The 12721-nt window shown below is 45.3% G+C and overlaps 1 protein-coding gene and 1 long non-coding RNA gene across 26 annotated transcripts in view; one reads left to right on the forward strand and one right to left on the reverse strand.

The window, feature by feature from the left end:
• ECT2L (epithelial cell transforming 2 like) overlaps positions 1–12721 on the forward strand; it is a 69145-nt gene that overhangs the window by 39501 nt on the left and 16923 nt on the right. For 13 of the 25 annotated variants that reach the window (XR_007412320.1, XR_007412296.1, XR_007412319.1 and 10 more), the window contains exons 10-13: positions 1170–1421; positions 3130–3233; positions 4825–4950; positions 8852–8938. Coding sequence is in view for 16 of the 25 variants with exons in the window: in XM_049113126.1 (XP_048969083.1) it covers positions 1170–1421; positions 3130–3233; positions 4825–4950; positions 8852–8938 (569 nt within the window). In the remaining 9 variants the exon portion in view is untranslated. Of the gene's footprint in view, positions 1–1169; positions 1422–3129; positions 3234–4824; positions 4951–8851; positions 8939–11918; positions 12073–12721 lie in introns of all 25 variants that reach the window. The other 12 variants (XR_007412293.1, XR_007412299.1, XR_007412292.1 and 9 more) reach the window with 2 other exon arrangements.
• Positions 334–6934, reverse strand: LOC112644198 (uncharacterized). The gene is made up of 3 exons (XR_003126215.3): positions 6654–6934; positions 1013–1402; positions 334–535 (listed from the first exon to the last, which is right to left on the reverse strand). It is a non-coding gene; the product is annotated as an uncharacterized LOC112644198 (long non-coding RNA).

Here is a 12721-nt window from a genome sequence, read left to right on the forward strand (position 1 = left end):
CAATTGCATTATCTGAGAGGAAACACAAAGATAAAATATAGAGCTGACAGCAAAGTTTCATTTAGAAATTGAAGCTGCAAATATTAAATGCAGATGTAACATTGGCTGACCAACAAGAGATCCACATTGCTCTGCTAAAGTGGCAGGGACAATTCTCCCTTTAAAACTCCCTGGCCTCCTATTACACGGGGTTTGGGGCCACATTGAAACTATATAAAGCATGATGTCTCTAATCCCAAATGTCAAGGGAGTTTCAAGCCTGGGGGAACCGGCATGATTGGAAACCTGTAAGGGAAAAGAGTCCATGTATCTACGAAAAGAGCATTGACCTGATAGCAGAAGCCACTTGTTTATTGTAGTTACATAGTCACATTACTAAGTGATAGCTCAATGGGCCTCGTGCAGAGAGGATGGCAGCCTTGCGGGGTGGAGCTCAGTGCAAACACTGTTCTGGATGGAGCAGCCTTCTTCCTTTACCCCTCTGTCTTCTCTTCCTTCTGTTCATCTTCCTTTTCCCTCTCTTCTTCATAGTTTTCTTCAGGAAAAATACATTAGAAAGAGTTGTACATGTTTATCAACAAAAATGGGGGAAGGTGAATCAAATGAGACTGTCTATCCAGTGAGGACAGAAAATCAGATTTAACATGCCACAGCATCATTTAGTAATTGATGTTCCAACGAGAGAGCTTCCTTAAGCACCCACTACAGTCATGTAGAGATGTTCAGAGAGAGAGAGAGCAGCTGGATGTGAAGTAAGAAAGCCACAGGGCCAGCTAGCCCAAGATGACTTTGGAGAACATGGTGGGGAAACTGGGCAGAGTGGGGTTGTCTTGTATGTTCATTTTGGGATGTAAAGAAAAAGCATCACCTTCTTGCCTACTCTGCTTCCTGATATACAAATCCAGAAGCTACTTAATTTTTTTTTCAAATATAATATGTCGACCCTACCTATCAAAGAAGAGATAGGCATTTGAAATTATTCACTGTGTCCTTCCTGAGCTTCGAATTTTACCTTGGAAAGCAGACAATGGGTGTTTATCTTAGTCTTCTAATGAGAAAGGATAACATGCCTACTATAAATACAAATAAGTTTTTGTTGTACCATAAACATGAAGAATTCTTTCATCTGAGCTCCAGCCCACAATAATAAAAGGAGAAAATAATGTCAGTTCTCAGTGATTGGCTGGGACGACCAGAAAGGGCTCCATGTTCCATCTACTTCAGCGAATCAAAGCTGTACACGTGGTCCCGTGTCACAGACTTTCTGGAAGACACCTTGAAATCAGTAAGGAAGCAGTTGAGTCCTCTCTTCAAGGAGTTGCAGAAGAATATCAGTGCCAGGATAATAGGTAAGAGCTCGTGCTGCTTCTGTTGCAGGTTCATCACGAAGGTGGTTCCGGATCTAGAGTGGATAATACAAGGTTAGGAAGCAAAAGTCTTTTATACCTGTGTAGTAAAACTTTATTTCCTTTGTTTTTCATATCTCCTTTCAAATGTAGTGAATATCCACTGAGAGCAAAAATATTCATCTTCAAAATGGGGAAGCTAGTTCATTTTAAATAGGACCGTCTTAATGCCATGCCAGTCAGTTGTTAACCTGGACCAAACTCTGAGGGTTTGCTAACCCAGAGGGCTCTGCCCCTTTTCCCACCACAATTTGCTCTAAAAGTTCAGGTATTCTTAGACACAGCGCCCATTACTTAAATTGTTCTACAATGTTGTTTTGTGTATTTTCCATATAAAATACTCGATTTGGTGATGGGCTCTATGGTCCTCTGTTGAGCCTGTTGGACATCACTGAATTTATCATCCCATTTGCACTCCCTACTCATGACTTATTTATCACACTAGAGTCTTGGAAACCATATTCTGTGTCAACCAGATCTTCCCCTAAATCAGTCCATTCATTATAATGAAGTTTTTTTTTGTTTTGTTTATCATCTGCGCAAAGGACCCCCCATTTTTATTACCTATTCAATTTATCCTTAACTCTTCCCATCTGACTAAAATGCCCTCAAAATCAAGTCATTAATAGTTATGCCTCGCTTCCTTCTTCCCTCCCTGCCCTACTTATTATTAAGGTCCTATTGCCACAATTTCTGTCTACACAAGAGCTATAGCACACAAGTATGCATGGATATATTTTATGTCAATTTATGTTCTGCATTGCTTTACATAAATGCCTCCAAAACAGGGAGTTGTCTTCATGGTTTGATATACTATCCACTTGACCACATTTAGCAGATGTTCAACCAATATTTAAAAATGGTCATAAGAATATAAATCGGGAGACATTATTTCTCCTGTTTTTGTTTTTGTTTTTTCATAGATACCAAGGACCAAAGAGAAAAGCAGGAAAAATTAGCTTTTTCAAGATAGAAGTATTTTTTTTTAAGGAATTCTTTTTTCCTTTTCTATTTTTATTTTTTAAAATATTTTATTTATTTATTCAGGAGAAACACAGAGAGGAGAGAGAGAGGCAGAGACACAGGCAGAGGGAGAAGCAGGCTCCATGCAGGGACCCCGACGTGGGACTCGGTCCCAGGCCTTCAGGATCAGGCCCTGGGCTGAAGGCAGCGCTAAACTGCCTAGCCACCCAGGCTGCCCGATAGAAGTATTTTTTTGATGATATTTATTTGTAAGCTATGAGAATTTAAATGGAATAAAATTATTTGCATATAAATGCACATTGTTCAAAATATTAAAAAACTATAAAACATGTCTATGTAACTACAGATGTATATTATTTGCTGTAGACTTAAAGTATTTATGTACTTGAGCACAAACATACAGGGGAGGGAGGAGGAAGTTTTGGTGGGATTGAGAATCTAAAATTTAAACTTAAAAGGTTTATGTTCACATCTTCTCTCCTTATTGTCCAATTTATAGATTCTATTTAATATCAGCCTTACCAGGGTAGGTACTTTTGCATATGTTTTACATTTAGTTACTCTTGCTCAATTTATATTTTATCATGGTGGATAATTCCCATGGCATAATAGAATTTTAATTTTTATTCTTCACATTTTTTATCTACTAAAAAGCACCTGTGAGGACTGAGTTGTTTTCTTCTTGATCACATCTCCTACATAAATTAATTACGAGGCATATGGCTTTATATATTTACAGGGCAATTTACTTTTGACAACATGAATATGGCTAACATTCTGGATAACCAAGAAATTTCACAAGCTCTGGCTGATGGATTGATGGAACTTTCAAAAGATAATTCTGTAAGTGTTTTTTTGAAGAACATAAACTTTAAAAACCCAACACTAAATACATTTTTAGTTTGCTCTTATTTGTGTGTGTGTATGTGTGTGGGGGGTACTCCTTTGGAGGCACAATTTCCCTGAGAAATTACATCAGGTCAGTCACTGAGAAATTCTGGGCCCAAGATGTATTATATATAGGAAATAGCCAAGTGGGAACATCTTCTAGGTTATTTAAAACTTCATTACACCGTGCATTGTTTTCTGTCTCGTGATTAATTTCAGTCAGAAGTGACTTCTTTAAACAACATGTTAGTGGCTTTATGTTTCACATAAACATTACTCAACGGTTTAAACAATTAATAGTATGATAGGAAAACCAAGAAAGCATGAAATCAGATGGAAAAAAATGAAAGGCAAAGAAGGCTGGCTGAGAGGGGAAGAGAAAGAGAACGCGAAAGAAAAGGAATAAATAAATCAATAGTTTGGTTGGGGGCAGGCATGGGGAAAGTGTGAAGAAGCATTTTTATCAGAAACCAATCTTGGCTACTCTCCCAGAAAAGTCAGTCCACACATCAGGAAATAGGAGAGTTTACAGGCCCCCTGTCTGCCTCGAGACAATGGCGAGGCTCTAGGACCATGAGCTATGCAGCTGTGGGCTGGGCAAATTGAGAGCAGGACAGGACGGGGGTGGGGATTAACATAATGATGCTATATATACAAGGTCTTTAGTTCTCCAGGAAAGATTCTCAATCCTTGTCTTCTTCTATAGCAATTCTACTCTGTGGGTAAACTTAACATTGCCTTTGTACGTGGGTCTGCCCTGGTTTCAAGTTGGCTGCCTGGGTCAGCAGCTGGCATCTCCAGAGTCAGCCGTGCAGAGTGCGGAGTCCGAGAAGCTGCTGTTAGCCACGACTTGTCTTCTCTGAAGACCCAGCTTCTCACTTTCTAGCTACCCATTGGCAGCCCACCAAGTACAGCCTCCCCCACCCCCTGGGTGGCAGGGGGGCTTTGCTGATACATTGATTAGGGATGTTCACAGGGATGACCCTGAGGTCTTAGAAGATCTTGCCCTGTCTCCTGAAAGACTAAAGAATTACTAAACGTGTTTACTCTAATTTCAGTGTACTTACTGCCAAACGAATTATTTTAAAATCATCTTGTATGATGTAATTTCATGGGTGCTCACACTGGTAGCCTGAGAGGAAACAGGATGTGGAGGTGTCCTAGTCTGTTGTGCCTGGTCATCCTGCTGCTACATCCCTCATCCCCCCAGAGACAGCAGGACCCCCGTTCCCCGAGTGGCCTTGGTGCTGACCTGGGCCACCTTGGGCCACGTGGTTCCAAAGATCTTGAGACCCTCCTGCAAGACCTTGACATCCTAACTGGATTGTGACAATAAGAGAATCGGGAATAACTACAACCCATTTTTAGACTTTAATCGAATAATACTTTGCTTTCTAGCCTCTTAATTAGATAGAAAGAAGACGACACTACCAAAAATATGTTCTCTTTCCTGCTGCACTTGTATTGGTCCGTATTCCAGATGAATGTTTTAATCAGAAATTATCTCTTTTTTTTCTTTTGGTGTTGGGGGGGTGGATTTTTTTAGGACAAACCTCTGGAATTTTTGTCAGATTTTCTGCTGAAGAAATGTGGTAAAGGGAGCCAGGATCTTGAAGAAAATGTTATTCCGACAAAATGTGACCCAAAGGCAGCGTTCAGTTTACTCCCAAAGGTAAAGTTATTGCTGCAATTTTAAGCCATTATTTCCCTGTACATTAGACACATGTGGTTAAGAAATCCATAAACAATAAGGGTAATTCTACTTGGAAAGCTTTCAACTTGTCATTTCCCCTAAGAACTTCCCTTTCATGGATTATTATTAAAAAGGGTGTTTTGTAGTTTCATAACAAGAGTGACATTTAAGCCCCTTGAAAGCGGAAGGCACGCACATCTACCGGAGTGGCACCGTCCAGGCACAGGAGAAGAGTCAGCAGTTTGCATCATGCAGCTCACCCAGTGGAGTCCTGGGACAGACTAAAGAGAAACTGTTTTCATTTGCAGCCCAGGACACTTTTTTGGTGAAACTAGGACACACCGGGGCTGCCCACGGTCATTGCTTTGAGGTAGATAAAGTCTGCACAGAAGCAGAAGATGTGGCATGACTGGTGCCTATTAGCAGGATGTGCGAGAGGGGGCGGGAACACCAAAATGAGTATCCAGATTTCTCTTCTGCTTTTCAGAGGCCTTTTGCCTTATTATAGCAGCTATTATCCTCTGAGATTCTTGGGTTTTAGTCTCCCCAAAAGGTGGATGTTATCTCCATCCATCCTTCAGCCTTTGGAAAGCCTTTGAACAACAGCTCTCAGGATTCTAGTACCACTCACTTTCCCTTGCTTCACTAAAGAGGATGCTCAACATGCAACCACATCACGTGGGTTCCAAATTCTTCCAAGGCCCTTACAACATCTGCATCATCCCCGACCTGTGGAAACATCACTGGAGTTCTTCCACCCACCGTTCTTCCTGAGAACAAAGCTGTCACCCCCAAGGCCAGACATACAGACTCCAGAAATGTTCATCTTTGAAGCAAGGAAACTTGAAGGACAAAATGACCAGTGCTTCCTCTTCTAAAGTGTTTCTTTTTTAAAGATGTATGTATGTATGTTTTTATTTATTTATTTATGACAGAGAGCATGAAGCGGGGCAAGGGCAGAGGAAGAGGGAGAAGCAGGCTTCCCGCTGAGCAGGGAGCCCGATTTGGGGCTCAATCTGGGATTCTGGGATCATGACTTGAGCCTAAGGCAGATGCTTACCCCACTGGGCCACCCAGGCACCCCCTGAAGTGTTTATTTTACATTTGAAAGACGTGACAATAGATGAAAACCATCTCTGGAAACTCTAACACCTACAATGGTCACTTGGAGCATTTCCTCACAGGCACAGAAATGAAAAGTAATTGCTTCTGAGAGAATTGTTTTAAAGACCCTTCCATAGGGAATTCTGTAAGAGGGATTTGGATGTGCCTGCCAAATCCAGGACCAGACACACACACATGGAGCTATGTCTGAAGGCAAGACCAGACAGGGCATACCTTCCACCCAGAAGGCCCAGACTCTGCCCAGATACATGTATATGTGTGTGTCTGTCTGTCTGTCTGTCTACCTACTTACCTACTATCTGCCCATCAGATCCTACCTATCCACTACTGCCTCATCAGTTGTCACTCCTGGTTTTGTGTAGCTATAGTGTTTACACTGATACTGTATAACCATGGCGACAGGCTACAGCCAGAATCAGAGCTGTTCTTGAGCTGTATCTGTCATTTTCACAACTATTTCGGGCCCCTAATTCAGGCAGCTGAATGACTTCTGGGAGAAGTATCAGCAGTAACTAGGATGTATCTGGACAAGGCAAGCAAGCTAGGAAAATTCTTACCATGTAAGTAGAGGTCTGCCTTATATGTCACGGAGAGATCCAAGGCAAAGACTCACCAGCCCAAAATAATGGTTCCTTTATAAATGTGCCAAGTTTGTTGTTCCTGTTACTTCCTCTGAATTCACACCTGAAAATAAAATAAGGGATGAAATATTTTTAGAAATAGTCTTAGGGGCTCCTGGGTGTCTCAGCCAGTTAAGTGTCCGACTCTTGATTTTGGCTCAGGTCATGATCAGGTGGTGAGATGGAGCTCTGTGCTGGGTGTGGAGCCTGCCTGAGATTCTCTCTCTTTGCTCTTCCCCCTTCTCTTTCCAAAAAAAAAAGAAGGCTAAAATTTTTTAAAAACCTAGATGGATTGTATACAATGAAAAAACTTGCTATTTTTAGATTCAAACAAAATTACTATGCCAAATTAATTTCCTTTTTTCCCCCAAATTAATTTCCTATCCACAAAGAAAACTTTATATTTAATAAAAATAGCTGCTGCTGAGCCAGAGGTGAAATGAAGCCCCAGTAGGAGTGAGCAAGTTCCACCTAACCGGGGTGGTCTAAGGGGCCAGGCCAACACCTGAGCTGAGGGGCTCAGCACTCCTGTGAACCCGTACAATAGGATGGCGTCCTAGACCCGGCTGTCTCCCTGACCTGTGAGATCCACGTTCGATTCTGTACTATTTAGGTCCTCTTACTCTTGGGCCAGTTTGAATTTAATTTTCATTTCATGTCTGCAGCCACTTCTACCCATACAACAGCCAGTGTCACCACGGGCTACTTGAAGTTTTCATGCCTCTCTATAAGTCACCAGCACCAAGATTTATTCTGAAAGAAGAGAATGTGTTTCTTTCGCAGAAACTGAATGATTTTATCAAAATTCAAAGTAGATCCCCACCGCCCGGCATATGTGTCAGTGAACGGCAGGCTGACGGGACAGCCACAGAGCAGGGAAGAGAAAGGGTGGGGGAGACTCTGGGGCAGCTGCGCATTGCTCAGGCTCAGGGGGGGCCTCCTGCCCCCCAGGCAGGAGCTGGCTGCCTGCGGCTTGGGCCCTGGGGCTCTGACAAAAGGCTTCAGGCAGCCGTAAAGAACAGCTACAGATACTAACTAAAAACTCCATTTTGCCTGAGGGAGTAAGGGAATAAAACAAGTCTCGGCTGTAAATTGATGTTTTTTTTCAAGTCTCACCCCTAGATCTCAAGGGGTTACCATGAGTACTTTTATCTTCCACCAGGAAGGGCAGCAGTGTGGCCAGGAATCACCCATTAGCTCTCACCACCAACGCAGGGCTATTGTTCCCCTGTTAGAGTGGACCCTGCAGGCAGCAGGTGGGACTATTTTTTATTTTACTTTATTTTATTTTATATTTTATTTTTTTATTTTTATTTTTCGAGAGAGATAGAGCCAAGGGGTAGGGGGGAAGGAAGAGAGAGAGAGAGAGAATCTTAAGCAGGCTCCATGCACAGTGCAGAGCCTGACGCAATCTCCATCTCATGACCCTGAGATCATGATCTGAGTGGAAACCAAGAGCCAGTGGCTTAACCAAGACTGAGCCACCCACGCATCCAGGACTGGTTTGTTTGGTTTTTTTTTATTTATTTATTTTTTGTTTGTTTGGTATTTTTTTAATGTGCTAATTTATATGGAAGCTACAAGAACAACTAACAAAGAAAGTGAAAAAATAATTAAGCTATATTTAAATGTGGGAACAGGTCCAGAGAGAGCATGTGAACTGTTTCTGACACATTTTTATTAGATTAAAAAAAGAAGTGGATTTTACAAAGTGCTGTGAGCTTTTTCTTCTGGCAATTTTAAACATAAGATAAGCCATGTGCCCTCAACTGACAAGTGACAGAGCAGAATGAGGCAGAAGCCTGGAGTGTGTGGGATTTCGGGAGCCTTGGAGGAGCTGCTGAGGAGCCGTGTCACTCTCCTGCCCCCCAAGGGAGAAGGGGGTTTTCCTGAATTTCATTTCTCAAGTGTAATGTCATTTTTAGGAAGCTAAAGGTTATTTTTTTTTTAAACATAAGCTTTAATTTAAGAGAGGCATCAAATTTGTCAAGTGCTTAATTAATTTTGTCTGGGGTACAGTGGCGTTGAAGGCAGGCAGCTAGCTGTTGGAGGCCTCCTGTGGGCACAGCACCCCCTGGGCATTCAGACATCCCAAGGTCTGCCCCCACATAATCAAGTCTGCATTTAATTCTCAGGAAAGAAATGTTATAGAAGACAGCCCTCAGGACACAAAATCAAGTCTCAGCAAAAACGATCCAAACTTGGAGATGCTGGTTAAACTGGTAAGCCGATCACTACACAGAATTTTCCATTGCTTTGCTCCTGACCAAAAGAAAAAGACAAGGGAACAAACAAACAAACAAAACCCTTCAGTCTTTATTCTGATTAGTTCTTTTTTTCTTGAAAGTTTCCCTTAAGGGGAATTTTAAAAACCTAAATATAATTCAGGGAATCCACTGGGTAGATTTTTCTTTTGAGAAAGTCTTGGTCTGAGAAGTCAAACTAAGAGGATGGCAGTGTAACATCTTGGGGGTAAGAGCTATCTCTGTGCTACTCTGCTTTCTAATATAACACGAGGACAGAATTTAAAGAAATGGCACATGGACATAAAGGGTCACAATTTCTAACACCTCCTAGCTGGTGGTCTGAGTTCTAGTCTGAGGATAATCAATATAACTTTGAGGGCCCAGTCCTTCTGTTTATAAAAGGTAGTATGTGGAGGAGGCTGCAGACAGGCCAAAGCTTGTTCTGTCCTGCCCTGACATGCAGTACCTTTTTGCCTTTCTTCATCACACATTCACAAATTCATCATCATATTTTCGTTCTCAGAATCCTTTAAGGTAGACATTAGCAACCACGTTTTGTAGACGAGGAACTCCAGTAAGAACACTTAAATCGCTTCCCTAAGGTCAGACAGCCGGGGGACAGGGTAGAAAGAAACTTGAATTCCGTGGTCTGGAGCTCAGCCCTGGAGCTCCTACCCCAGCGCCTCTGTACGCTGGGTGAATCCTCCTGCTACAGGTGGTGAAGGCGTGGACCTTGTGGCGTGGGCACTTGTGCACCCTCAGATCCACCCCCAGGATTCACTACAGACAGGGGGTTCACATTCACATGGTGCCATGAAGAACATTGTCTCATCCCGCTACTGGTCATAACACCTGACGTTGGTTTTAAGACAACAAGGAAAGGTTTGGCAACTGAAGCCTTAATTCAAAATGATTACAAATATTGGAAGACTCCAAAAATTTTTTAAATGTATGCAAAAAAAAGTAATATGGGTTCCAAGACAGCTGCCAGGTGGGATACAAATGTTTTATTTATTTTTTTTAATTCATTAGGTAACACTTAGCTGAAAACAGTGTGTTTATAGTATTCCATAGAGTGAGTTTTTGGAATTTTCTCCTAAATTACTTTTACATTTTAATTTTGGTTCATGAATTTATGGTATGATTTGTTTTGGGTGAAGTTCACATTATTACACTTAGTATTGTCATATTTTATTTGGGGCAGTTTGGGGCATACTAGGGTTGGAGGGGAAAAATTGTGTTCTAAGTTCAAATATAAGGCCATTACAATTCTAAAATTTAAATATTATAATTGTCTTCTGTTGTAAAGATACTCATTTTTCAGTTTTCGAAAAGTACAGATAAAAGAAAAAGAATTAACCTATTCCCAGTACTGAACATTAGTTGCCCCATATGTGTAAATGGCATACATAATAATAGGGTGTGGAATTTCTTTACGCCAGTGAATGACTTTTCCCTCTGCATTAAAGGATAAAACAGGACTTTCAAACGTAGATAACATTTGGCAACCTAGCCAGATGCATTCAGTTCCATTTTAGGGTCCTTTTTCCCAAATACTGAAAGAAGTGCATGAGTTTTGTGTTTCATAGATGCCTCTGAGAAGCGGGTTAGTTGTTAATGAGAGGGCTAGCTCATGTCAGTGCTGCCGTCTGCAGAATAATCAATACAACGGTATAAATCAATAAAACATGGGGGAAAAGAAATAGGAAAGCAGTCGAGAGAGGGCACAACCCAAAGGCTTCCTCACTGGACGGTCACTGCCGTGAAGGCAGGACTGTGCTCGCACCACGTGTGGTCAGCACCGAGCCCACGTCACCGACAGATGGACAGTGGAGCGGGGGGGGGGGGAGGTGGGTAAACGGGGGCCGCAGTCGGCTCTCAGGGGCCGAGACTCAGTCCCGTCTCCGCGAGGGCGATCGCTGGCCTGATGAGGGGCAGGCAGTGGTCCCGGGTCCTCGACGGTGCCCGGTCCGGGCCCCTTCCACGGCGCGTACTGCAGAGCCCAAGGGCGGCCCCTCGGTTCTCCGCCTCCTCTGAGACTGTCGCCTGGGGAGGCATCCTGTGTGCCTGGGGGTTCCGCCTGCCTCCGCACCGACCCGCTGGGAAGCGGTGGAGAGCGGTCCGGGAGCCCCTCTGGGGCAGGGCACCTAGTGGAGACCTGCAATCCGGAGAGGCGTCTACGCAAGGGCGCTTCTCCGTGCGGCCCGCGTCCGGGCCCTCTTCTCGGACGTTGTGCAGATGTTAAGTCTCAACAGGTAAGCCCCGAAGAGGTGTTTCTTTCAAAGAGTCCTTCTGCCGTCCGAGGCAGCCACGCCTCCGTGTTCCAGAAGCCGTCGGGAGGCTCGGCCTTGGCCCTTCCCGGAGCCCTGCGGCCGCGGGGCTGCGCGCCCGGGGAGCGGCCCCCGCCCCCGCCCCCGCCCCCGCCCCCGCCCGCCTCGCGGGCCCGCCCCGCTGCCAGCCTGGGGCTCGGCCGGGTCCTGTCGGGGTCCCGCTGGCGCCCAAGGCGGGAGGAAGGGGGGCTGCCTGGCCCGCTCTTCATCGCGGCGTCTGGCTGAGCGAAGGGAAGGAGAACGAAGGACTGCCGGGGCCAGGTCCGCAGGGTCCTGAGCCGGGGACCCCAAGGCGGGCTCCGGCCGACGAGCGCCCGCGGGCCACAGAGGAGCTGCTCGCGCCCCTCCCCGCGCGGGCCCAGCAGAGGCAGAGGACGGCGGCGGCCCAGCCCGGGCCTGGGCGGGGGCGGGGGCGCGGGCGGGGGCGCGGGGGGCGCGGGCGGGGCGCGGCGGGGGCGCCTCCCAGGCCACCTGCAGCAACCGCCGCGGGAATCAGGAGGACGGGACCCGCCCCGCGGCCCGCAGCCCCGCCGCAGCCCTGCCGGCGCACCTCGACCGCGGGGCACCTCCTACGTTTCGGGGTTGTCCCGCCGGCAAGTCCCAGGCACGCTTTTCTCGCCCGGCAGGGGCAGGCAGTTTCTAGACCACCTGAGAGACAGGCTGCAGGAATGGGGCCCAGCCCACTGCGTGGCGGAAATATTCCTCAAGTTTGGAAGCCAGTTGAACACATAGACCAATTCCTTCAACAGTTACCCGGTTGTTCTGAGAACTACGGAGAAGGTAATGCTGGAGTTGCCATCCGAGCTTGAAAGGGAGTTTCGTGTGCAATCCAAAGGACTAGAATTCCTAAGAAAGACTTCTTCCCCACTCCTAGCTTCCAGTTCGCCGTGAGGTCTTTGAGGCCAGGGACCCGGACTTATCTAATCTTGTGTCCCTGAGGGTTCGCACAGTGCGTGATACAGCAGGACCTAGGAACTGGCTGTTGGACCGAACGGATCCTACAGATTGCCAGGCTTTCCCCCGCCCCAGGTACCCTTGGTTCAGTGAGAGAAAAACATTTAACACTTAGGTAGGGACGAGACCGAGAGCCCGGATTCTACTCTGCCCGCACAGCCCTCTGCGGCCTTGACAAGTTCAACTCTCTGATGGAGAAGAGGAATTAATATTCCATGTTTCTCAGAATAAAGAGGCCCAGTTTGTGAAATTTCACTCTGAAGCAAGGAATTTCTTGGTCTTCCACTCCTTGAGAGTTCGCTATGAACGATCTTCCTGTCGTGACTTAAGCTGTCCGTGGGCGAGCGGGGATATGCAGCTCCCTTCTGTGTCATGCGCTGCTCTTGTTGGGATCTCTTCTGATGGCAGTGAGGTGTCTCTTTCTTCCCTCCCCAATTTGTATCAAAAGTGCAGCAGGTGAGGGTACCTTCCGCTG

This window comes from Canis lupus, chromosome 1, assembly GCF_003254725.2.
Source record: "Canis lupus dingo isolate Sandy chromosome 1, ASM325472v2, whole genome shotgun sequence".
NCBI classification, from domain to species: Eukaryota; Metazoa; Chordata; class Mammalia; order Carnivora; family Canidae; genus Canis; species Canis lupus.